The sequence below is a fragment of the Meriones unguiculatus genome, chromosome 8, assembly GCF_030254825.1.
Source record: "Meriones unguiculatus strain TT.TT164.6M chromosome 8, Bangor_MerUng_6.1, whole genome shotgun sequence".
NCBI lineage: Eukaryota > Metazoa > Chordata > Mammalia > Rodentia > Muridae > Meriones > Meriones unguiculatus.
Genome location: NC_083356.1, coordinates 31,447,370 through 31,473,734, shown reverse-complemented (window position 1 = coordinate 31,473,734; position 26,365 = coordinate 31,447,370). Strand labels below are relative to the sequence as shown.

General features: G+C 44.0%; 1 protein-coding gene across 10 annotated transcripts in view; it reads left to right on the top strand.

The window, feature by feature from the left end:
• The window catches only part of Khdrbs3 (KH RNA binding domain containing, signal transduction associated 3), a 168,395-nt gene extending 149,582 nt beyond the window's left edge, over nt 1–18,813 (top strand). For 7 of the 10 annotated variants that reach the window (XM_060389318.1, XM_060389319.1, XM_060389325.1 and 4 more), the window contains 2 exons: nt 8,420–8,478; nt 10,238–10,839. In XM_060389318.1, the coding sequence (XP_060245301.1) occupies nt 8,420–8,478; nt 10,238–10,329 (151 nt within the window). In that variant the 3' untranslated portion in view covers nt 10,330–10,839. Of the gene's footprint in view, nt 1–8,419; nt 8,479–10,237; nt 10,840–11,753; nt 11,812–18,555 lie in introns of those variants that run through there. The other 3 variants (XR_009593689.1, XR_009593690.1, XR_009593691.1) reach the window with 1 other exon arrangement.
• The last annotated feature ends 7,552 nt before the right edge of the window (nt 18,814–26,365 follow it).

Sequence of the window (26,365 nt, the reverse complement as noted above, 5' to 3'; positions counted from 1 at the left end):
TTTGCGGTGCAGGGTCCCTATGGGAGGTGAGCAGGAATCCAGGAAAGGCCAAGAGGCAGCCTAGCTGGGGTGAGTAGGCTGGCTTGACTTCACTTATAGCTGCTTTCATCAATTGCTATAACCTGATTTTGTGCCTTTTTATTCAATGTTCTCCTGAGGAATATCATTAAATATTATGAAAGAACTATTAGGTAAGAAAGGCTCTTATTGAAAGTGGATTGAAATTTTTTTTTAGCTATTTACCCTGAAGGAATTTCAGATCTTCAGTTATCTATGATAATGGGAAAATAAGAATACTCCCAAAATTTCATTTGAAATATTACTTTTCATTTATTGTGCTTTATCTATAGAAATTCTTCACTGTTAGTATAAGGACTAATGGCTTCTTTGTAGAATAGAAACACTGAACAGGGAAGTTGGTTTAGATCAATTGCCCATATCATATAATGAAAATTTACCAAGTTAGCTTAAATATTAATTTTATGATAATATATTCAGAAAGATTTTCCTTAAAGAGACAAGTCAAATAATTGGGAAAATCAGCCTTGTAAATTCAGTTCAAGAGATGTAGCGTTTAGTAGTCTGACCTCAGAAGGGGATTCAGCAGTGCTGAAGCCCAAGATTGTCAGAAGCTTGGGGATAAAGCATAGTTGCAGAGTCACTGAGGTTTCATGAGGTATTGACTGCCTGCGGTCCCCGTGCTCATGTCCGTCTGCAGGTGGCTCTGATTCTGGAGCTGCTGGATGATGGAATCACGGGGAGCAATGTAAATGACAAGGTTTATGCCATCTATCACATTGTTCAGATGACTAAACAATGTGCCAACTTTACAGAGACTTTAAGAATTAGGACTAAAATGATTAGTCAGTTAAATGGAATTCAATAAAAAGAAAAATACAGAAATGAATCAAAATGTACATCTGCTTCACCTGCCACCCATCCTCTCTTGGATCCCATTCCATGAACTACGAGAAAGAAAGTTTTAAAGGATACCCAAGGAAAGAGGGATGAAGCACATAAAGCCACAGGGTGAATCAGGGGATGGCAAAACCATATTCAGGAGAAGGGTACCATGGTGAGTGACCAGCCAAGGGAAGGCCCCTCTCACAGACAGCCATGATTAAGGGAGTCTTTTCTGGTGGTTCCAAGAACTCGGTGAAGCAGTGGTGCCCAGCAGTGCAGGGGAGCATTGCACAAATGACTGCTCTGACTACACAAGGCCACGGGTCTTGTAGTACCTTGCTCCAGGGTAACCAAGAGACCCTTAGACAGATAACCACCTTGAATATCCCAGAGCACACAATACTCTGACTGTTTTCCGTGCTACCATAAGAAAGTATTTTAAGTAAGGTGTGTGTGTGTTTGTTTGTGTGTGTGTGTGGTGTTGCATTGACAGACAAGCAAGCTGAGAATCTGAAAAAGCAAGAATTCATGCATTGCCAAAATTTGCAAAACTTTTTTGAAACACCAGACTCAGCATACTAAAAATGGCAGACCTTGAAAGAACAGTTCTCAGAGAATGGATGATTTTGTAATTAATATCCGTGTGGATAAGAAGACATAACCCACAATGGCCAAACAAGCTCTGAAGTGGGATGGAAATGGTGGGGCTTAAAAAAAAAAAAAGAAAGAAAGGAGGAAGGGAGGGAGAGAGGGAAGGAAGAGAGAGAGAGAGAGGGAGGGAGGGAGGGAGGGAAAGAAGGAAGGCATTGGGAAAAAAAAAAGTACAGAAGCCAAGATTCAGCCTCCTACTTCAGAAGGAGTCCAGCAGGACTACCAGAGCAGGAAAGCACAGTTATGGGGGATGTGTAGTCACCTGTTGGCAGGACCTAGCATCACCTGGGAGATGGGCCCCTCTGGGCATGCCTGAGGGAGTTATCTTGATTATGTTAGGTGACATGAAAAGACCCATGTTAACTGTAGACAGGGGATTCAAGACTGCGTAATGCACAAGTGGATCTGCATTAATCCCTGTCTCCTGACTGCTCTGACCTTGGTGCCATGATACATAAACACTGAACTATAAGCCATCTTTCAGAAATTGCCTTTGTCAGAGTGTCTCATCACAGCAACACAGGAAAAGAAACTAAGACTGGAACAAGAATTTTTAAAAAGAAGAAAGAAATCTAAAACCAAAGAAAGATAGTTTTCTACACTTTGAAGGGCATAATAGCTGCCAAAGAAGTAGACAGGTCATAAGCCATGGATATAGAGCAGAGGCAAAAGCTGCTAGCAGTAAGCAGACTGTGTGTCATTTGGCTATCAGGAGGGTACATTTCAGACTCCAAAGTTCTGCATATGTGAAGGATGTGGCCTGGTGTGGGCTTCAGGCTGACCCATCTGACCTTCCAGCTTTGGTCTTCTCATAGTCATTCTTGTACAGTAAGCTTAAACCTCAGATAGCTTCACTTTTGCAGAATGTAAATGAATTAATATTATCTACTCAATAGGTTTGTGGGGCAGTATCTGATATGCAGAATGTCTAATATATGATATATAAAATATGATTATGAATTGAAAATATAATTATATAGTAGGCACTGATGCCATTTATATAGTTGGTGAACTATGAATTGAGAGAACAAGAAAGACTTTAGTCTGACTTCATTCACCTCTTCCTGTTTTCCTCCTCCATTGTTGCTCAGCTCTTTTCTACAACTGTGTTGAATAGTTTCCTTCTCTCTTTTTTCCCACCTCAGAGGTTGAGGTCCTGTGGGGCATCCATACCCGTGTGCTGCTAACAGGTAGCTCCCTGTCTGCAGGAACTATTTGGGAGTGGGTTCAGCACCTTGTTTCTTTGTCTAAATTTTCAGCTCAGTGTCTCACACACTGAAAGATCCCATTTGTGGTTTTGAATGCCTGATTCTGCTCGGGCTCAGGACCTAATTTTATTTTCGTCAGGCTCCTTCTACATTTACAAAATAGCAGGCCTTCAGCCTTTCCATCTTATTCCACTGGAGGAGGATGAGATAGATGCTCTTTTCAGCATTATCTACTCATAACATTGTATCTTTCCAGATTGTCTGGGTACACAGTTTTCAACTGTAATGTTACCGTCCATTCACTCACCAGCTCAGTAAGTGTATTCAGCTAAAATTCAGTAAGTTGTACCTTCTGTATCCTAGACATTATTCTGAGTGACGCCTAGCCATTTCACTGAACAAAACAGACATGCAGTCCTTTCTGATGGGTCTCACCTTCTTACTTAACTGAGAAGAAAGGGAGAAGTGTTGTCCATATCAGTTGGCAGTGCTGTTCTGTAGAGTGAGATGAAGGTTCAGAGTTGCCATGGAGAGGTGGATTGCTGAAATCTTCCCACAGCCCTGGCCGCCATGGTACCAGCATACTTAAGGGTATAGAGCCACATAGAAGGCTCCAGACTTTTTGATATCAGCAGACTAGATAGATTTGCTCTGGTTAAGGGGCAGTGGTACTTGGGTGGGCAGATTGAGGGATGAGTTCAGAAGGCTGATGTGATGTGGAGTTGTTTTGGTTTGTTTGAAGTGTCTTTTAGAAGTTTAGATGTTAAAAGGTACATGAACATAAATCTTAGAAGGAACACCATAAAAAAAATATGTAAATTTGAGAGGCGTGGGTATTTAGATCTTGAAGAATCAATGCAAAATACCAAGGGATTCATTTAAATAAGAAAAGAGGACTGATGTCAGAATTCAAATGCTCCAACCTGACAGGTCTAAGGGAAAAGGGATTGTCAGGCTTATGGGCAAGGTAACACCAGTGGTAGAAAAGAACCAAGAAGTACCTTGTCCTCCACAGAGCTAAAGGGGACAGGGGGATGGGTACATGTGCTTAAAAAACTGCCTTGCCCTATCAGAAACTAAGAGGAAACCACAGAACGAGGGCCTTAAAAGATAGTTATTTTGAGTTTTAATGACACAATCCGCAGGCATGACATGGAGGTGATTAATTAAGGGATGAGAAGAAGTTGGCAGACCTACAGGGTGAAGGATTAACTATTTGTATCCCTGAAGCCTGTAGGCCTCAGGGTCAGAGACCTGCTGGCAGATTCACTACATGGTATTGGACACAAGTGCAGTGCCATAGTTGTGCGTGTGTGTGTTAGAAGACAGAGGGCTAGTGAAGAAGTTATTGCCTTTTTTCCAGCTTCGGGAGATGAACACTTAGAGGGGAAGAAATGCCCTCAGCTTCCCACTGTGTGGAGTTCCAGAGAGTGAGCTGGGGAGAGGATAAGGAGAGGATGAGGCAGTGGGGGCAAGCACAACCCAAGGCACACTGTCAATATTATGATGTGTCTCAGGCTTCCTTTGCTGATACAAATACAATCAAGGGTCTAGTAAAACGTGCTCAGTGACCTCAAGGTAGAAATTAGTGGAAAGGTCTAACCACCAGGCTTAGAGGCAGAGGAAGTAACTGACAGGCATTTCTTCTTACTCAAGGGGTAAGCCGGGAAAAGGGAGCTTGGCCTTTTGGAGTCTGTGTTCAGTGCATGCTCCACCTGCTTACCTCTGGAAGGAGCACAGAAGTTATGAGAGAGGTTCCAGCCTGTGCCTTTCTCTTACCAGAAGAGAAATAAACCATTGTGTAGTGCTCGGGCTTGTTTGTTGACTTGGATGAGGGAGCCAAGGAAAGTTGTTTCAGGAATGAGTGTGCTTGGTTTCAGGAATGAGTGCACTCATTCCTAGTAAACTGAAGAAAGGAAGAGTGCATAATTGACTGGAGCTTCGGTGGACTAGAGCACTACTGGCAACTTCTCCAGGCAGCAGTTACACTGAGCATCTTGGGCTTTCTGTGATCATGTCACTGGGGGCAGGAATGTAGAGGTCTAGGGAAATAACCAGGAGAAGCCCACTTCTAGCCTCTTGGCAAGGGGTGGGGCATTAACGTGGATCCTTTGTGATGGAGTGTGGACTGTTCAGCCTCATGGTCGTTTGTTGTAGGGTTTGTTTTTTTTTTTTTTCTGTTTGTTTTTATTAAGACTGTAAATTGTGCCCTTAAATGGCATTTTCTTAGTGTTTGTTTCCCCTCTGCCATGTCATGGCTTTTAGTTTATCCTTGGGAAATAGGACACATCTTTAGTTAATAGACATTTGAGTTACATGAAATGAAATGCTGTGAAAACAATTCTGATGAAGCTGACAGGTAGGGTATGGGGCGCAGCTGCTCCAGCTTCACAGCTTGATGACAGTCTTGCAATAAATAATCAGAAACTGGGTGACACGATAGCAAATGTCAATTTAAAGTTTCGCTTGTCAAAACTAAGATTGTCTTATCACCAACCCAATTCTGGGGCAAATTACGCTGCCTTTTATCTTTCTGATCATTGGAAAATATTCAGGACCCCACCCTAAGCTGAATTGTGTGAGTATGCCTCACAGATAAATTTCCAGTCTGTGTAGATGTTCATTACCACTGACGTCATTTAATGAAGAAGGCAGTTGTTACACTCTTGGTTTATTAGTCTCTGTGCCTGTCTGTCATGTCAGCTCTGAGGTAACGGATTGCAAACTCTCTAAGGAAAGGAAGCCCTTTCAGTTTCATAAAGGGCACTCTTGTTTTATCTGTATAATAGGTAAAATTCTCAAGAACCACGAAGTTTATTTGTCTAAGGAGCCATTATAATGTTACCATTAAGTTTGGGGGGAAAAAAACAAGATTCCTTAAATTTAGGTTTTTGGAAGCATTATCGCTAAAATTATTTGCCACAAAACAAGAAGGTAATTTGACTTACGTGGAGCCAGATTCTGCAGCTGACCCTTAGAGAGCACTGTGGGGCAAGGGTAGGATCAAGCCAGGCAAACTGAACTTCCACCTGGGCCCTCTGCATGGTAGCAACTTCACCAGAGACCCTGCAGTCAGAGGCCATAATTGAGACAGGTGTCATGACTGATGCCCAACTTGAGCATTGCCTCCAAACCTTTGGCTGAGTCCTAGTGTCTGTCGTTAAGAGGAGAAACATTGTACTTTAAAGCTCTTCCTTATTGTACAGCTGCAGTATGTTGTGTAGAAGAGCCTTGTTTTGTTGCTTGCTGTTGGGTTTAATGTCTTCCTGAATATGGAAATCTCTTACTTTCTTTTTCCAGCTTGTTCTCTCACTGTGCCTCAGGGAAAGTTAGACCTACAGAAGGAGAGGAAGAGAGACCAGAGGCCAGAGAAAAATAATGCTGTGAGCAGTTACCATGAATGCATGGTGTGGTCCTATGAACCCTCTGTGCTGAGTGTGAGGAAGAGTCATGTCAGCTCCAGGGAAGCAACTGCGTGTGGAAGAGTGAACGGCTGAGGAAGGGGAGGAAGCCACCTTTGTCCTGTGTGTGGTAGCAGAGCCTTAGGTATAGATGCTGCCACTAACAAGTACAGTGCCCCTCAGTTCTCTGAGCCTCATTGTCATGTAATAGTAAAAACAGACTTTCAGATGAGGTGGGATCATGCCCAAGAGAAGCTGCCAGTAAGTCAGCTGGCCAGGTTGTTGAGTGTTTCTAAAGCTCTGAGCTGCCTATGCCTCCAAGGAAAAGTTGTTCATTACATTGAGCTTCGGTGACTGCCGTAGGACCTGAACACAGAGCTAGGAAAACTAAACACAGCACGTTCTAGAACCTTAATTACAGAGGATTCACATTGGAGCAAGTATGTTCAACTGTGTTTAGCTAGCTTATAAGGATGTGGTTCACCCGGGTTTACAAGGTGTCTACCCTGTATTGTGCGCTTAGTGGAGGCCTGTCCTGCAGAATATTCTGGTCTGGGTATGCTATGAGGACTGGATAATTTTATTTGAAAAACACTTGGAAACACTTGGATTTTTTAGCCTACTTCCTTCTTTTGTGCTGTGCGTACTCTATTCCTTTTCCTCAGCCCTCCTTCACCTCCATCTTTCTGGCCCCTCAGAGCATTGCCCAGCATTGCACTCTTTATCTGGGATACAGTGTGTGTGTGTATCTTTCTGGTGTCTGTGTGTTGGTGTCTTTATCTGTGTGGTTGTGTGTGTGTGTGTGTGTGTGTGTGTACCATTCTCCAAGCACTGGTCCCTCCATACCTGCTGTGGAAACCTTTGGTATAGGCGAGAATGAGAAATGATGACAGTAACCTAGGACGGAGGCCATATTGACTATGAATGGGAGAATTTCTGTGAAGGTAACATTCAGTCTGATGTTTGAGTAGAAAGTAGCTTAGAGGGTGAAAGAACATGTCAAGCAGAAGGAGTAGTAACAGGAAGCTGCATCTCAATGGAGTAGCACTTCATTGCTGACATCTGAGGGCAGCCAGCCGCCTTCATGGTGCCTTTGGACTGTTTGGTCTTAGGTATATTTTACACAAGAAAGGAAACATGGGGATGAGGGGTACAGTGTGGATATAGCCTGTGATTGGGGTCTGTGCATCAGATAAACTGAACTATGCTGTAACCAGTGAGATTTTAGGCTGTATCCCTGGCCCTAACCTGTAACATGGGTGACATCTCACCTACATTGGTCCCAGAGCATATGGACATCAGCAGCCAGCAGAAGACACCCTGCTGCTAGAGGTGTAGAATGCAGCTGGGTTCCACTATGCTTGGAACCTTCATGTTTGGTGGTTGGAACTTGAAATAATAAGGATGCCTGCTTCTTAGAAAATTGGTGGGAAAGAGGAGCCTAAGGGGGTAAATGGAGCCTAACTTCTTCCTCAGATACGTGCACAGGTGAGGTTCAGTGACCCAGCTTCTGTCTGTAAAAACAAAACAGAACCGCACACAGTTCACATTTGGTACAAAGATGAAGACTATTTGTAGTATGTGCACACAATGGTGGCAATAACAGGCTATCCTTGCTGTTGATGGTAGATTCAAACCTAGACTTGCCTGCCTGTTGAAAAGGCCTCGTAACTTCCCTGGGATGATTCATCTTCACTCTATTGCACTTCATCCAGGCACCCAGCATGAGGGTTTTTGGCGCGTCAATGGTAATATAGTAATGCCGATAGAGAAGGGAAGGAGCTCTCTTGGGCCCGCTGTTTAACAGATGAGGAAACTTCCTGCAGCTGTCGTGGTACTGAGTTCTGTGGAAGGTTTGCAGCAGTCGAAGAAACCATATCTATCCATTGCAAAGACCTGGTGCTTGCTGCCTCCTGCCTCATCCCCAGCAGCACCTGGAGTGAACCCTGCCATGGCTCTTAGCATCTAGTTCTCAGCCTGTCCCTCTGAGGACTCCAGCCTTTTCCTCCTACCTTTCAGACACTGTGGGGGTGATTAGCCAGATGTGCTTTGGATGACAGACTCAGGAGTTAAGAGGAGAGCCTTTGATAGTCAAGAAGTCTGCCTTCTCTCAGCATTCTTTCATCTCAGGAGGAATTAATTCCAGTTTAGCCCGATCTATTTTTAGTTTATCTAGTTTCGAGCACTTCATTGGCAATGATTTAACCCCACCGCAGAAACATCTTGTGCTAACAGTGTTTTCTTTTGTTCACGCAGCGGAGCTGATTACTATGATTACGGGCACGGACTCGGCGAGGAGGCTTACGATTCCTATGGTGAGTGAGTGGCCATAATCATCACCCAGAGAGAGGGCAAGTGGCCATGGGCAAACCTTAAAAGTCCTGATGGGAAGGGAGATCCACACTCGTTTTAATGAACTCATTTTGTGTGTGGACCCTCCTCCTGTCATTTCCTTTGAGTACACCCTGCGTTTGCCTGAGGCTCATTTAATAGTTAAGTGCAGTGTTTAAAGACAACTGAAGACTGATTACAGTGCATGGGTTCAGAGCCCAAGCTTAGGTGTTTTGTTGCAGTCAGTGGCTGGTACTGACCCTTCTCACTATTTTAACCAAGCAGGTTGCCAAACTGCAGACACTTGCTGGCATGGGTCTTTCTGAAGTCTTTTTGCTCCTTGATAGTAAAGGAAATGAAGCCATTGAGATTTTAGCTCTCATGCTTCCCCCACTCCCATCTTTATATTTTAATTCATTCCCAACCTCAAGACCTTAGACAAATTATACTGAGAGTCATTTCAGAAAGGTTACAAAAGCTGTGCCAGGGAGGAGACGCGAGGGTCTGTCAGGCTCATTAGGAAGTAACTCCTCTGAGCTCCGAGGGAACCCATAAAGGTGCTGGGCAATCCAAGACCAGAGTCTCAGTATGCAGAAGGGTGACAGGTTTAATTAACAGAATTGACGGTGGCGACAAAATGATAGTAAGAAGTACCTTTGCTGCAAGGCAAAGGGATCTGGGAACAAGAAACCTCTGTTGGTGGCAAAGCTCCAAGAATGCCTAGTATCCAGCGCAAGCAAGTTAAGGTCCTGGGAAGTTGACTCTGTGACAGTTCCCTGAACTTAAGTGAAAATGCATTTTCTGGTGCACTTTGAAGTGCATTTTGTTGAATCACCTGCCAGGGGCTGGGGAGGTCCTATATATATGGGTGGTTTTTATTTTCTTTTTTGGGTTGCTCCTTTTTTTTTTTTTTTAAATTCATAATAAACACTTAAGAGAGATGCATTGGCTTGGTGAGTGCTGTCTACTTAAATCCGTGCAAGTTCGCCAGAGGGAGTGACATTGATTGCATGTTTGTATCAGAAGAGGTCATTTTAAGCATTTTTCTCTCACAGCTTTTTAAATTGGTCTCTGAGGACACATGGCTTTTCGATTGCTCTGTGTTGCAGCAGGGACTTAACTGTTTGCTGTCTGAGACCTGGGGATAACTCAGTGAATGTCCTGAGACTGGACTCTGTTGAATTTCAGGAGGTAAAGGTGATAGAAAGTTTGTGGCTAGTGACAGCCACCCAGCATGTATGCTGTTTATGACATGGTGTCAGGAAGTCCCCACCAGTGTGCCTTCTTTAGTCCTTGTGTGGAGAACCTGTGAACAGGCAGAGACTTTTCTCAGTCTACCTTTCCCACTTTGATCTCTGTTTTTGTTTTTGTTTTTCTTTTTCTTCCCCCAAATTATCTGTATTCATTCTCCTTGTCTTTGCTCTTGGAAGAAATGAGAATGGTCCTTTTCCATTCTCTTAGAGTTCTGTTAAAGGCTGTTGGATTTGTTGCATGAAGAAATTCTTGCACTTAGTTGCTGTTCCCACCATAAAGGTCACTCTCTTCTCAAGGCGATTATGTTGCTGGTGACAAGATCATTTTGTATTGTGTTCACAATATTTTTAAGTAAATCCCCTTGTGTTTCTTTTATTAGTACATCAGAGACATGTATCTCCAGTATGACATTCACCACTGGTTCTGACAGATGAAGCTCCTGGGATCCCCTGACAGTGGCCTAATTGTGATTCATCTTCCTGATTTTAGGGCAAGAGGAATGGACTAACTCAAGACATAAGGCTCCTTCGGCGCGGACGGCGAAGGGCGTCTACAGAGACCAGCCATATGGCAGATACTGATTGTACTGTCTGATGTTGTGAAATAGCCAATCTCCACCGTCCTGTATACTGTTCAAAGTAATTTTTTTCTATGAACAATCCCTTTTTAAATAAGTCAAAATGCTTAAAATCTGAATGGATGGAACTTTAAACCACTTTGTTGAAGCATCCACTTGGCAGGGAGAAGGACATGTAAAATTTTGTTATTTGCAGTCTGTATATGAAAACTAGGTCATGAAAAGGAAAAAAATAACTTTGATTAACTAGTGTTAAACAAAAAGATAGGTTTACTAAATATGTTAATCCATTCTTTTAACATAAGCCTCACCTTTCATTTTAAAGGTTTCCATAGAATTTAGTTATTTTATCGTTCAGCCATATGCTAGTTTTTTTTTTTTCTTGCCAACTTGCGTAAAAAGGGAGCCGATTACAAGTGCAAACAATGTGGGATTCTTTTGTAACTGAGTCTTATGTTCTGTAGTGTTAGGCAAAGTCTCCTCTTGCTTGATACTAAATAAACTTTTGAAAGAATTTTGTGTGTGTGAGCTAACGATTTCATGTTTTTCTATTTAAAAAGGCCTTCATAAATAGCTGTAAACAGGGAAAGGGTTCCTCTAACAGCGCTTGTCATAAAAGGGTCACACTAAATATTGTACAGCTTATTTAAAAGTGGTATAAAATTAAATGTGCCATGATATACTCACCCTAGGTTCAAATGCGGTCTAAAGAGTCCATACGGTATCGAGTTGCTCAAGTGGCACATTAAACCCATGCAAACCAAATCTGCTTTTAAAACTGGTTTTAAAATAACTACTGGATTTTTCTGAAAAGGATGTGATCAGTTTTCATCTTGTCGAGCGTTTTTTCACTAGTGCAACTTTGGATTTTTTATGAGACTTTTGGTACCTTAATGAACACCTCGCTCCCTGCTGGAAGCATAAGCACAAAGCTTTTAAAGACATTCTGACTTGACTAATTGAGGTCGCACTCGCCAAGGCTGAGGATGTGTAACCCTTAAACGGTCTTCATTTTCAAAGGTAAATAAATCAAATAAGATTTTAATCTCACTTAATTTATCTTAATATAACTAATAAAACCAGGGAGATTACAACATAGCCAGTTTCATTATCCATTTTAGAAAGGCTTTAAGATCACCTAAATTCTCATTTTAAAAAGTTTAATTTGTTGCAGTAATCTAAAAAGCCTTAGTTTAGCCAGTTTAATTGGGGCCAATTCTTCCCTATTAAACAACTGTAAAACCTCATAACTAGTTGTGTGTAATACATCTTTTGGTTAGTAAATCGAGGGCATTCTTTAAACTGACAAGGCTTTAATAAAGTTATTTGTTAATCATTTGGCTTAAGTGTTAATTGTAGATTATATAAAATGTTTATTTGAGACTTCCTTATATTTATTTTGAGTAAACAGATTTCTTCTTTTGTTAGGAAATGTTGACCATCTTGGACTGTCAGAGGAGCTCAGTGTGACATAGAGCAGAGAAAGGTAAGTGCCTTTTGTCCCGTATACCCAGTGGCTGAGGAGGTGAGGGGAAGTTCTTGCTCACACAGTGAGGTAGGGCACGGTGTGCCTATGACTGCTTCCCTGTGACAGCACCCTTAGGCCCTCAAGGACCTCCTGGGACAGGCAGGAGGCATCTGCAGAGTGAATGGGCCAGTGTTAGAAACCAGAGACCCAGGGTATTAGCACCTCAATTCGTAGCATAGTTTTCTTTTCCTTTCTTTTTAGAATCTCTACACCTAATTCATGTAAAATATTTGTTTGTTTATATTGGAAATGGATGCTTCCCTCGATAATACATCCCAACCAGTTTCTCCTCCCTCCAGACTCTTTCCAGCTCCATCTGCCTTCTTCCCTAGATCCATTCCCCTACTTTCTCCTTCATAATTTCATAAAAGTGGAGGCCTCCAAGAGACAGCAATCAATCATGGCAAAACAAAATACAGTAAGACAAGGCAGAAGCCCTCACACAGAGGCTAGTCTAGGCAGCCCAACAGGAATAAAAGAGAACCAAGAGCAGTCCATAGAGTCAAAGACACATCTGCTCCCACCATCAGGAGTCCCTAAAAACACCGAGCTAATAGTTGCAACATATATGTAGATCTGTTGCAGATACCTGCATATTTACTAAAAATGAATGTCCTAAATAGTATCTCAGACACACTAAATCGAATTATTTAGAATCTGCCTCACAGATGTGTCATTTGAACACATTGTATAATAATTCATATGTGTATACCACAGATATAATATATACACCAAATATATACCATGTGTATATACAACCAGCATATATAGAGATATATACATAGTGTACATATACATATATGGTAGTTATTGTGATAAATCCAAAACATAGCATAATTTTCAATGAGAGTAGCGCAATTTAGCCAATAATCTGCAAAGGTTTTCTAAATTCTTAAGTTAAAGAAAGCAGTCTGCCAATTTGAATGTTAAATGTGAACCTTTAATTTTTATACACACATACACATATATATGCAAAAGCTTACAGAAATATACAAGTAGTTTTTCAAAGTAATTAACCTAGTCTTATAGATCTGTGTTTTGTGCTTCTGAAAATTAGAGTTTTTATAAAATAAATATTAAAGCAAGTGTTTTATGGGATTATTATTTTTAATCTGGAGATCTGTAAAGCAAATATCTATAAAAGAGGGGTGGTATCATTGATTTGATCTCACTACTTTGAGAGATCAGTAGCAGGTGGTAGCAGGCAATCACTACTGCTCAGGTTCTTGGCCTCATGATCTTTCTGATACTTATCTTTTGGGGTTTGATGTTTGTGGGTATTATTTTGGGTTTTGATAGTTCATTTGCTTTTGTAATTGGGGATTTAATTCACTGTCATTCTGTAGCCCCTTATGGTCAGAAACTCATTGCATGATGCCTGGCTGGATCTTCTCAAGTGTTTTTATTTGAGCTCTGCCACTCAGCTCTACATATCTGGGGAAGTGTCTCTTCCTGTCAGTACCAGGGAAATGAAGCACACTGTTATATTCATAGTTCTCTAACTTTCAGTAAGTGATGCTGTAGGCGTTGTTTTACCCGACACAGTCACATGAAAGTCGGTGGTTAGGATTGAATTCATGTATTTAATATAAAGGAGAAGCATACAAACTTTTCTTAATAGTCAGAATTAACTGAAACACACTATAGAAAGAAAATGAATTGTGACATTTATTGAGTTTGCTGTTTGCTTGGCTTTTGCCTTTTTTCCTAGTATAGGTAAGGAATGTGGCATGTCTCAGTGTTGGAGCTTTTGGGTTTCTTTCTGAAGTAGTATTCTTAAAGATTGACATCAAATAATAAATATAACCTTTTCTTTTTCATAGTTTACACAGTAAATAGTTTATTATCATAGAATTCTATGGGTCAAAACTGTGACTGTGGGCTTCAGTCATGAAGTCGTCAATGGTCCATTGTACAGGCTCCAATAATACCAACCCCTTCTCTGCTGGGCACTGAAGAGCGCTTACACTCCCTGCCTCATACCCCATCTTGAGGCCCAAGGGAATCCATCCTCACATAGGCTTCTTAAATCAGGACTTATGGGCAGGCAGAGGGTGGTCTTCTAACAGCCAGGAATCGTAGAATGTTGTGTCTATTTCACTTTTGCAGCATCCATAGCCTCATTAGACTGTGATAGGGGATTACCCAAGGGACAAGAGCAGTTCCAGTGTGTTCTGAGTGCTCCTACTGGCTGCTGTTAGGAAGACTTTGCTTCACTGTGACCTGTTGCTTAAGGGGAGCTCTGGAGAGAGCAGCTTCTGCCACAGCTGGCAAGATTAGGAGCAGAGCAGGAACAGGAAGGAGCCAGGCACATAGTCTTTGGAGGGACATGCCTGCAGGGACACACTTTTCCCCAACCAGGCTCACCTTCCAGCATTCTATCACTTCTCAAGTAATCTGTTCACAGTTTGAATCTCTCGGTGGATTAAACTATTGAGTCCTCAGAGCCATCCTGAACTAATAGTCTCTGGAGAGTCCCTGTGTGCTTTACTTCTCTCCCGGGCAGTTCTCAGTGCAGTCTGGCTGATAGGATTAAACAGAATGCAGGACATTCTCTCGTGTGGCCATCACTCTCCCAGACCCGATTTCTTCCTCTTGTCACAGGATGTCCCTGTAGTGCCCCACATTGTGCTATTCTCATGTGTCCTGCTTCTGGCCTGACTCTTCCTTGGAGTCCATCTGTTCTTTCTTATATGATGACATTCACAGAGGGTGAGTTTTGTACTAGATACAAATTAAATAGTAGGAATGCAGTGACTTAAAAGATACAGGACCCTTCATTAAAGTAATTTGAAATTTGATTGTTTTGGTGAGTCAGTATTCTCTGCTCTTTTGTACATGGGAACCAGCCCCGACCTTCAGGACTCAGTTCAGTGTCCTTTCTACTGTTAATGCTCCCATCATCCTCTGCCCTCTGAACTCAGTCCAGTATTTTCTGTGCTTTTAAGTAGGCCTCTGAACTCAGCCTGTATCCCCTCTGCTGCTAAGTGGACTGTCATCCTCTAACCCCTCTGAAGAACTGATTTTATGACTGTTACCTCAGCTCAGTATTGACGTCATTGCATAGTGGGTGCAGGCTGTATCAGTGGCCACACATGTGCTTATCACTTCCTGTAAACTGTTTCATTGAACTTTAATTACTATAAGTGTTGTTGTCTGTGTTTTACAGAGGAAGCTACTGAAGCTTAAGAAGGTGAGGTCATGATGTTAGCTCCAAATTCTTGTAACGGATGGAAGCAAGATTTGAATATAGCCACTTTGATCTAGAATCTTGGAACTTTGAAACACTACCTTTTCTGGTCTCTGTGTTACACTGGTCTCATAGTGAGGGATTCTTACAATGCTACCTTATGTCCCACTGGGCATCAGCTGAACATTGTGATTATCACTGTCCCTCTCCTCCCCTTCCCTGCCCTACATTCCTGCATAAGGAGATGCATTTCTTTAGGTCCTAAGCATCGTGTACGCTAGGTATTCCAACTCAAATCATTTTTAGTATTCACTTTGCGTAACTATCTTCTGAGTATCTGCTTGGCAACAGAGGCACAGATACAGAGATAAAGACAGTTCCTGCCCTTACAGGTACCACACTCTGCTGTGGAAAATAGCAACCAAAGTACCAACTAGCTGGGCCTCTGACAAATACATGTAAGATGCTTTATAGATGCCAGAAGAGGGATGCAAAACCCAGGCAGGATGGTTAAAGAAAGAGGAAGCTGCCAATAGGGGGTTAGAGCCAGGTGGAAGAAGATATCCTCCTGAACCAGGTTGAAGGCAGTAAACACACAGCACGGTAGCCTTCGGTGAGATGCTACATCCCCTCTCAACTGTGGGGTCCCCACCTGCGACATGCACATGACAGAGATTTCTGCCTTCATGGAGCTGGACAGGTACAGGCATACCCAAAATAAAGTCAAAGGCCTGTACTCTCACCTGTTGCTGTGTGTGTGTTTATATAGAAAAATGTGATTCTGGAGGAAATGTTAACTGTGTGATGAGAGAAAGTGAGAGATGATCTTGGCTGAATAGGTGAGGGATGCAATGCATATGCACGATCTCCTTTCAGCTTGCCTTTTCTGCCTCCACACTAAGCACATCACAGAGTTTGTCCAGAACTCTGTACAAACCTCCTGGAGTGCAGCAAACAAGGAATGGGTAACCCAGGTGCCCTGGAACCTCCACGCTTATCAGTCAGTCAGCATATAGAGAACTGAACTATGCCCAAGCCACATTGAGGCTAGCTGAGATCCTCTGGTGGTGGAAGAGATGTCACGGAAATAATCACAGTGCAGATAATCTAGTTCTGTCTGTTTAGCTCAAAATTAAGTAGCGCTGCTCATCACAAGGAACAGAGAAAGGTCCCGTATAAAACTGAAAGCTAACCGCCTCTATGCTACTGTTTTCAAAAGTCTGTGGTGAATAAAATAAGGCTTATGCTTCCAATGCAGTGTTCTAGAGAAACAGGAAGGAGAGCACCCGTCATTAGCTTTTAAGTGGTACGTTTTATCCTTTCTCTGTGTGGGAAAGCTGTAAATCAGTTTCCCATCCCTGATTCCACCCTCTTTATCTAGTGGGAAATTACAGTTACCTGCAGATGACACTGATCCCCAGGAGGATTCCTGGCTCAAGGAGCTCACCCCTCTTTCAACCCCCACCTCCTTCAAGGATCGGCCCTCAGGCTGAATTATTTTCAGTTCTTCCTGTGAGTCCTCAGCTTTGAGTGGAGCCCTGCATGGTCTTGCTGCTGCCTCTTCCTCAGCCTGCAGGAGGGCTCACTCCTCGCCTGCCTACTACACTGAAGCCTTGCTACTCTGTAGACCCCTCACGCCTTGTGACACTTTTCTGTCAGTGCCAGTCTCTGCCAGATACAAATTCTCTTACCGCATCGGCCCAGCTCACAACCTAGCAGTTGCCCATTGATCTCAGTAAGGCCTGCAGCACGCCACACCCAGGAAGCCTTCCTCCCTGGCGAGTATCTCTGTACCCAGTCACCACTCAGAAACCCTTGGAACATCATGAATTCTGACACAAATGTTCTGTGATTGGATGTTTCCCCTTCTTTTCACCATCAAAATGTAAATATCCATGATGCAGATTGTACACGGTGGGTTGAGGGAATGAAGTGGCTTCGTGTCTTACCAGAAAAAAAAAAAGGACCAGGATTTCTTTGGTCTTCTCTTACAGCTTTATAAGCAGGTTGTGAAATGGTGTGTTTGAGTGTGCATATACACTTGCACACACACTGCTGTGTACAGGGCATCAGGCAGGGATATTAAGTTCACTATAGACAGCATTGAGTGTATACAGGAGGAGTGAAATCCTCATGCATCAGATGTGTGCATTCTCTTCTTCCCGGAGCCTGCTTACTTTCACAGGTGCCTTTTAAGGGCCAGCCTGTTGAATGGCGAGCTTTGAAACAAGCACTGGTAAATGTTCTGGAGCCCTGGACTTCTTGGAGGAAATGGGCTTCACAGTGTCCCTTGCCCATCTTCCCTTTTCCTCTGCTTCTCTGGATCCACCAGCTTGCCAGAGCCCTGCCTCTCATCTGCAGCCAAGAGAGCCTGCCATTTCTGCTAGAGATTCCCAGCTGACAACACTCAATCCAGGGTCCTGGATTTTGAGCTCCTGGCTTTGTTACATGGGGTTGTCTTTCACCCCTCAGTAAGCTCCCAGGCAGGCATTAGTTAGTACTTGGCATGTTATAAACTTGAAGCATTTAAAGGTTATTTGAGAAATTATCTTTGGTTACAGGTCAAGAGACCTGCCATATTAAAAGTCTTTGAACTCTATGTATTAGTCCTTAGAAAAGCAGTTTGCATCTGATTCTTCCTTACACAGTATGCAAGCAGCCCCAACATATGTTTGGGGAATAGTAAGACTCGGTAATGGTAGAGATGATGCTGAGTGAAAGCGATGTCCTAGGTAGGTCTGTGGAAGGGGTGGGAGTTGAGGCTGAAATGGGGTTGTGGAAGTCACAGTCATGCGAGTAGGTGGGGAGGAGGAAAACACTAGAGCTGACAGGCTGCTGTAGGTGTGAGGTGGTGTAGGTGATGGCTGCATGGGCTAACTCAGCTTGTGTGTTTGGGGAGTTATTCGCCATTGCTGGTACCTAGGGCTGCCAGGAGACACATGGAGCAAGATGCCCTGGGAAGACAGGAAAGTTCTAGGCCTCAGCAAGCGAGGAGCATGCTACTTTGTCACCTAGCGCAGGAGTGTGCAGTTAGAGAACGTTGCAGGGACCCTCACACTGGTGCTGGTGCACTGGGGATGGTCCTCGTGTGTGGCTTTTGGACTAGCAGCTTTTCAATGGCAATAAGTAGTCTGGTATTCGTTAATAGAGGGGTTATTTAAATTCCCCGCAGTGCAGTCTCTTGTTTGACAAAGATGAAAGGACGGTGCTGAGGCGGAACTGTTTATTCCAACAGTTGGTGTAACACCAGCATTGCCATTCTGAATTCAGCCCCAAACACCATAGTGCGCTGAGCTCAGCGGGCACCATGCTGCTTGTCCCTCCATGCTCTTTACTGCAAATGTTTTCTGCCTTGACTTAGCCATTCTTCATCACACTGCCTCTCCTATATATGTCCTGTGTGTGCATCCCTTCCTGCATGCTCTTTGGCCTGAACTTCACCATTTGGCACAGGTGTTATCATTAATGCTTTGTTGATGTGTACAAGTGAATTTCATCTTTCTCTTTTTCAGGAACTGCTTCTGTTATGGCTGCTTAGAGACAGACACCTCACCATCGTGCCTACACAATGAATGATCTCACTCGGAAACTTGACAGTCATCAATTGATTATTGTTGTTTTGTTCCAAATTTGTGTTTTTGGAATGTTTTTATGAAACAGTGTGCCTTTTTTAATTTAGAAGTCCTTTCTTCTTCTTAAAGTTCTATTTTGTTGTCTCCGAAACGAAAAGAATGATTTGTATTGTAGCTAATAAAGGCTCCCCATCAAAACCTCTTCTATTTTCATATAGATGAAGACCAAAAATCTAGTTATTTCTGCACAGCTATATAAAGTTTGTGTACTTAATAGCCTTTTACAACTGTGGCTCGGTACAAGACATCAAGAATCTACACAGATAGCAGATGTGAGAATGATTTGTCCATCGCAGTTATGGAATAGTAAATTTGAGTGTTAGGCAAGAGTAAAGCCTTCTGTAGGAGGGGCACATGAAACACAGCAGCGACTTCTGTGCCACCTGTGATTTGAAATGGAACAAAGGTCATGGTCTCTGTGTAGTGTTAATCCTTCCCCTCGTTGCTAGTGCACTGTGATTTTAATTCCATATACCTGAGAGTGTGTGTTTTATGCTGGAAGCTTACCCAGTAGGCTTCCTGATCTTGGAGTTTCCAGAGCAATCTCACGTGTTTGCAAGATGTTGCTTTCTTCCCACACATGTTTCGTAGAGGTGTCCTGAGTTTGGGACATTGCATAAACACAGAATAACTTTGAATAGTTTCACATTTTATTATCCTTTTACTATGTAGTCCAAAATCACAGTTGTCTACTCCTGAAGTTCTGACCTTTATGTGTATCAAATGTACATTTTTCCATTTTCCAAGACCTGTGCTAGAGAACACATAGCAGTACCCTACAGCCAGAAGGCTGCTTGTGAAAGAGCATGAGAGCAGCGGTCTGTGGACAAGCTTGGGAAAGCCATACAGTTCAGCATATCCTTTAGCCCATTTAGACAAGTAGAAACCTTATACTCTGAGCAGACTATGAGGAATGAAAGTCTCTGAATCCCTTTCTCACTCACTGACTCAACTGAAGCTCCGTGGCTGTGAGCCTTCCAGCTCAACTCTGTCCTGTCACCCTGATTGCACTTTTGATACCTAAATGCTAGCCTGGTACTTTACCACATTCATCAAACACATTTGTATTTCCTAAGAATGACTACATGCTGCTAACTACAGAGAAAGCAGACAGTAAGCCAGAGGGAGTCGATTCTGGAAAGGCTTACATTCCATTGGAGGCAGGCCACCACCCACAGAATGGAAGATCAGGTGGTGGTGGAGCTGTGGCAACAGGAGAAGCCCCACTCCACCTGGGCTGGCTGAAGAATAAAATAGTGCAGGCCAATAGGAGTAAACAAGGGGTTTTCATTGAGAGACCAGTGTGCATAAAGGACCTGAGGTGGGAGCATTCCTCGTGCTAGGAGGATGGCAGGGCTGCTAGTGTTAAGAAGTAGAAGAGTGAAAAAGAGACAATAGAGGAAATGAAGCTAGAGAGCTAGCTAGAACGGACAGAGTTTAATGGGACCATGAACAGAATGAGCAAAAAAGTTGAACCAAAGAATAAAATGATCCAGTGTGTATTACCCTGCTCTGCTAATTATCAGGCAATAAAGCAGGTAGTGACTATTCACAAAATAGGCTAAATTTCCTAAACACCATAGAAAGGAAGAGAAAGCCAGCACAATGAAGGACAGCAGCAGTGGCCAGATTTCAGGTGAATTTTGAAAGGACAGCACTTAGGACTGCTGGTGAGATGGAAGAAATGAGCTGGATGAGGCAAAGAGTCTGGTCCAAAGCCACTGAAAAGTAATGTCTTCCCGAGCTGCGAAGATTGGTCGTAGGAGGAGTATGGCGTTTAAGCTATACCTCTGAGGGGGGCAAGCTTAGCAGGAGGAAAAGCCTGGGGGACAGTTCTTAGATGGTCTGATGCTATGCTGTGAGGATGGCTGTCTGAGAACAGAGCCCTGGGTCTGCAGTGCTGGAAGTCAGCAGACTGAAGGGGCTCAGGAGGAGCTGCTGAGGCCTGAGAGCAAATGGGGTGTGGTGCTCCAGACAAAATGATCTCAAGGAGAGGAGCTTGTTCCCTCGTGGCAGATGGGTTATGAAGTGAATCCCAGGATTGATAGCCCTGAGATTGAAGGAAAAGCTTTTATTAGATCAAAAAAATAAATAAATAAAAAGAGTGAGTTTGTCACCTCTTAGAAGGACGTCACCAAGACTGCAAAGAGGGCAATAGAGCTGAGAAGTGTGGAGCTCTGTGTGGAAGACAGCTGTGGGTTTGCAGGTGGTGAAAAGTCTGCTCGGGAAGAATATGAGAAAGGGCGGATGCATGGATGTGGAGTAAAATGGCAGCAGGGAGAGCAAATGCCCCCTGTGTCAATAGGTCTCTACACTTGGAGGAATCCTGAGCATCCTTGTCTTCAGGCCCTTCTGCGTTGGCTGTGCAGCAAGTCACTTCACATCCCAATATGCAGAGTCCCCAGGAACTCCACAGCTTCTCTGGTCAACTGCACATCTTCGCCTTATTTCACAAATCCTTTGTGGTTGTGGGCCCCTACCTACTTATCTCTTAAATTCCTGCCTGGCTGATTATTATGTAATTGACTTTGGAGTTCATCTTTACCAAACAGTTGCTGCTTGTTTGAGATTTCCCTGATCGTTGTCGAATGAGTAATTTCAACTATAGTGTGGACATTTGGGGTATTGCATGTGAGGAGACAGGATCTCTTTTAGCTCCTGATTATATTTCATTTCGGAGAAGGAGGCATTGGTCCTGCCTAGTTTGTTTTCTGAAGGGACAAAGGGCCCTGGGTTCCCACTGTTTGTTGACACAGAAGCTGTTAAGAAAGACCCTTCATGATTGCTGGGATGGAATAGGGAACTCTGGTTCTTGGCAGCCTCTGGTGTGTATACAGTAGCATCTGCATGGCTAGGTAGCAGCTGATAAAATACAGAACTTCAACTCAGCACCTCTGATACACTCCATGGGAAGAAGTGGGGTACCACAGTACAGCTTCCCACGCCCTGTTTACTAGCAACCACTGGGATGTCATTGCCACCAAGAAGACATGAAATTCACAGCTTTCTATTCTGCCTGTGCAACCACACACGGCCTTCCTTCACACTGTGCATTGGCCTCCATATGGGCTGGGTTTCCCTACATGTCTCTGGTGTCATTCCAGCCAGCCAGTCGTGACACACAACTAGCATAACTCACCAGTGTGGGTGGAAGAGGCCTCCAGCCACTTCCAGCTGCACCAGCAGTGGATAAGCTCTACACAGGTAACTCGTCCCAGTTCAGTATTCATTACTTCATTGACTGGCCAGTCCCTACAGGCTTTGTGGACCACCTTTCCAGTTACTCAACCAAAAATGCCCCAGGCTGATGATAAACAATGGAGGTACACATGCTCTTTCTAAAAGTCTTCATGGAAAAGGACAAGCTAACCTGTTTTAGCTTCTAGATAAGGACATATCCCGGTCACTTCCTAAGTGCCTCCCTTCTCAATGTTGCCAAGTTGGCATTCGGTTCTAGTGTTTGAGTTTTGGAGGGACACCAGCGTGGCAACAAAAGCAGCCTGTAGCTAAGACAGATGATCACAGTGGTTGCTAGCCCTGACTCAGTCTACGGCCTGGCCTCTAGGAAGTGTTGGAATGTCTGCAGATAGAGGACGGCCACCTGTCCTTTCTGGAGGAAGGTGCCAGAAGTGTCTCAGGGTAGAGGATTCAAAGAAGCTCCTCCTCGGTCTGAGAGGCAGGCAACTCGCCTTCTCTCTGGCTGAGTTAATTCTCAGAGACCTGGGGTCTCTTGCTGACATCCTCATCAACGGCTCTCAAGCATGGAAGGCTGAAAATAACCCTCCTGTTTGTGTTTTAAAGGATCTCAGCAACTCCCTGCGGTTTTAAAAATAACAGCTACTGGCTTTTTTCCAAATGCATTTAACTACATTAGACCCTAAAGCTCTATGTTCAAAGTGACAGTCTCCTGGAGTTGTGAAAATGGCTGCTGTGCCAAAAGAGTTTCCTCATGTTATCCGAGGATTCCTGTCTTAATGTGAGACCAGATTGGCCCAGTCTGGACTGATCAGATAGATGCACTGGCACAGCCTGTGCAGTTTGCTCTATACTGTTTCCTGTTTGCCATCTGTGACCCCAATTCACCCGACACTGCCAAGACCTAACCATATGGGTAGGAAGTTCCCTTCCATCCTAACCGTAAAGCCCAGCCTTCTGTTGCTACCCCTGCCCCTAAATGCCTGTCTTCAACAAACACCACTCACTTGAGGACTCAAGAGAGTGCCTCTGATGGCCCTCTCCTCTCACTGGAATTAATGCCTGGTGTGTGGGTTACTCACACTGAAGAATAATTTCAGAACTCAGAAGTAAATGGTACAATCATTTATGATCCATGCTCTGGGGATTGGGAACTGGGACCTCTTCTGTCCCAGAGTCTCAGGAGACTTAGTGGGACTCTGAGCAGACTCAACATGGCTGTGTCACCCACATCTCTCTGTTCTTTGCTGCGTGGATCCTCCCATAGCCTGTATCAGAATCCTCACAACCTGGTAGCAGCTTCTTCCAACAGCTTGTTCAAGAGATAGCCTTTGAGAGAAGGAAAGATGAGAGAAGCCAGACATTTCACCCCTCTTCTTTGGAAGTAACATTACATCACCCATGGTACATGCTATTGATCAAAAGCCACCCTGGCTGGAGGTCATAGCATAAGGTTATGAACCAAGGGACAAGACATCCAGGGTCCATCTGTAAGCTAGCCCTTTACTGGCAGGTCCCATTGCATCTGTGTTTAGCACCTTTATCCTCAAGATGGGACAGCAAAGCCTATCTCACCAGGGCCATGAGAAAATGGTGACATACATGCTACTCACCTTCATTAAGCCTTGAAGCACAGTGAGAACTGGATCTGTATTAACTATCACTTATGGTAGTGCTTCTCCCATTCCCATACTTGAGATATAGCATGTAGGTATGACCACTTCCCTGCATCAGTGCCACTCGATGGGGATCTGTCTTAGTGAGGGTTTCTATTGCTGCAATGAAAAACCATGACCAAAAAGTAACTTAGGGAGGAAAGAGTTTATTCAGCTTACACTTCCACATTGCTATTCATCACCAAAGGAAATCAGGACTGGAACTCAAGCAGGGCAGGATACTGGAGGCAGGAGCTGCTACAGAGGCCATGGAGGGGTGCTGCTTACTGACTTGCTTTACATGGCTTGCTTAGCCTGCTTTTTGATAGATCTCAGGACTGCCAGCCCAGAGATGGCACCATGCACAATGGTCTGGGCCCTCCTCCATTCATCACTAATTGAGAAAATGCCTTACAGCTGGATCTCATGGAGGCATTTCTTCAACTGAGGTTCCTTCCTCACTGATGGCTCTAGCTTGTGTCAAATTAATACACAAAACCATCCAGTACACCCAGCCTCACTGCCCTGGCTGGAAGCTGTGGTGTTTCTGTAAGACAGCCCTATTGGAAGCATCACTCGATGCATATCCAAGTCTTCAGTCTTGACCCTATGTCATCTCTCCTTACCCTGCTTTAGACTAGCTTTCCTGGATTTCTAACCATCTCCACACTAAGCTCTTTGGTGCTGTTTAATTGTCTTTACAGGGAAGTTCAAGCTCCCTATGCCCTGAAAGCCCTCTTTCTTCTGGCCCAACTTCCCTTTGCAATGGCTTTTCATTCTCCCTCCTGAACTTCGTAAGTCTGCCTGCATTGAAATCCCACTATTCAAACAACCACTTTACTCTTGTTCTAGGCTCAGGGGTTTGTTTCTCTTCCTCTGCAATCTGAACCCTTCATACCTGCAGTTTACACCATCATGGACTCCTTGCCTTTCTTCCAACCTGCCTCCCAAGAGTGTGGCACTGTCCCTAAGTAAGTTATTTCTGCCAGAAACACTTTCCATGCTCTTTGTCCTTTCCCCCAGCCTAACATCCAATGGACCCTGGTCACAGCATCCTAGCACCCGTATTTAGTAGATTAATGGGGCAGGGGTTCTAACTGAAGACTGTAGTGAGCAGAGGAATTTGTGCTTGTTTTACACATCCTGGGGTCCACTAATGTGGCACTGGTGTGTGTGTGTGTGTGTGTGTGTGTGTGTGTGTGTGTGTGTGTGTGTCCTGAATTTGAGGAAGGACAGACTTGTGCACTATGATCCCTGCTTGAGTCCCCAGTGGCCCAACATGCAGGTGAAGTTGAGATGAGACCGAATTAACTGTGTGGCCTTGTGGGGGCATGTTGTTCTCACCCACAGTGCAAGTTGAAAGCATTTTACAGTCATGTTACTGAGTTTCAAAGTGGAGGTGGTTTCAGCTTCAACAATGGCCACTGCTTTCCTCTTCACTGAATTCCTTCCAGCTCCCACCTCCATACTCTCTGGGCCAGTGCTGGCGCCGATGATGATGGCTTCCACAATAGCCAGCATGCCCAGAGAGTTGGCTGTCCACTTGCCAAGCCTGAAAGTCAGGACCTGCTGCATTCAGATGGCATTTTCAGCACTCATGTTCTTCAGGGTAAAACAATAAAGGATGGGAAATTATGATAGGAACGCATAAATTAAAAACGCATCTTCACAAGTCCAGCACCCATGCTGGGCCTGGAGTGGAAAGTCCTGTTCATAAACCATGGTGGCTGTCATGAGAGGAGACTCTGCAAGAAAGGATGGGAAAAGAACCCAGGTGCCATTCTGAAGAGGCACAAGTTGGCCTTAACAATGTTTCCTCTAAGGACTTTTGGCAGCGTGGGAAGGTTTGTCCTTTTAGAAACCTCCCTTCCCTCCCGGTGGTGCTTTCCTGTGTGTTCTGATCCTTGATATCTCTCCAAGACACCTAGCCAAGAGAGTGGTCCAGCTGCAATTGAACTCTGTTACTACATGAGTCCCTTTAGCTTTATTTTCTCTAAGGTAGTAGCCTCCAATGGTAGAGGAGGGTGACCACTGCTCATGCCACCACACTTGTACCAGGTGACTCATGGCACACACCTTTCCACCCTTTTTGGGATTTGGTATCAATTTCCTTGGCTGACTCACTGCAGTTGCTGACTGAGGCCCTGGCTCTCCTGCCTTTCTTCATTCCTCTGGGATTCTAGCCTCATAGGAGCCAAGCAGCAAGGCAGCTGGAGCCAAGCACCAATGAAGCCCAAGAAGCTCTTGTTTTTCTGCCAGTATTGGATACTGGATCCCATGCAGAATGTGGCTTGCCTGGCTCCTGGACTTGTCTTTGAGGGCTGGAAACCAGGCTTTTCTAGTTTGTGTTCTGTTTCTGTGGCAAATATCACAACCTAAAAGTAGGGGAGGAAGGGGTTTATTTGATTTATGCTTCCTGGTCACAACCCATCTTTGAGGGAAGTCAGGGCAGGAAATCAAGCAGAAACTGAAGCAGAAACTATGGAAAGAGACTGCTGACTGGCTTGCTCCCTGGCTCTCTCTGGGCTAGCTTTCTTTCTTTTTTTTTAATTTTTATTTTATTTTATTTTTAATTACACTTTATTTACTTTGTATTCACCTTCTAGTTCCCTCCCTCCTCCCTCCTCCCCTCCCAACCCCTTCCTTCCTCCCCCTTCTCTACACATGCCCCTCCCCAAGTCCACTGGTAGGAGATGGTTTCTTTTTCTTCCTTCTGATCCTAGTCTGTTAGGTCTCATCAGGAGTGGCTGCATTGTCTTCCTCTGTGGCCTGGTAAGGCTGCTCCCCCCTCAGGGGGAGGTGATCAAAGAGCAGGACAATCAGTTCATGTCAGAGGCAGT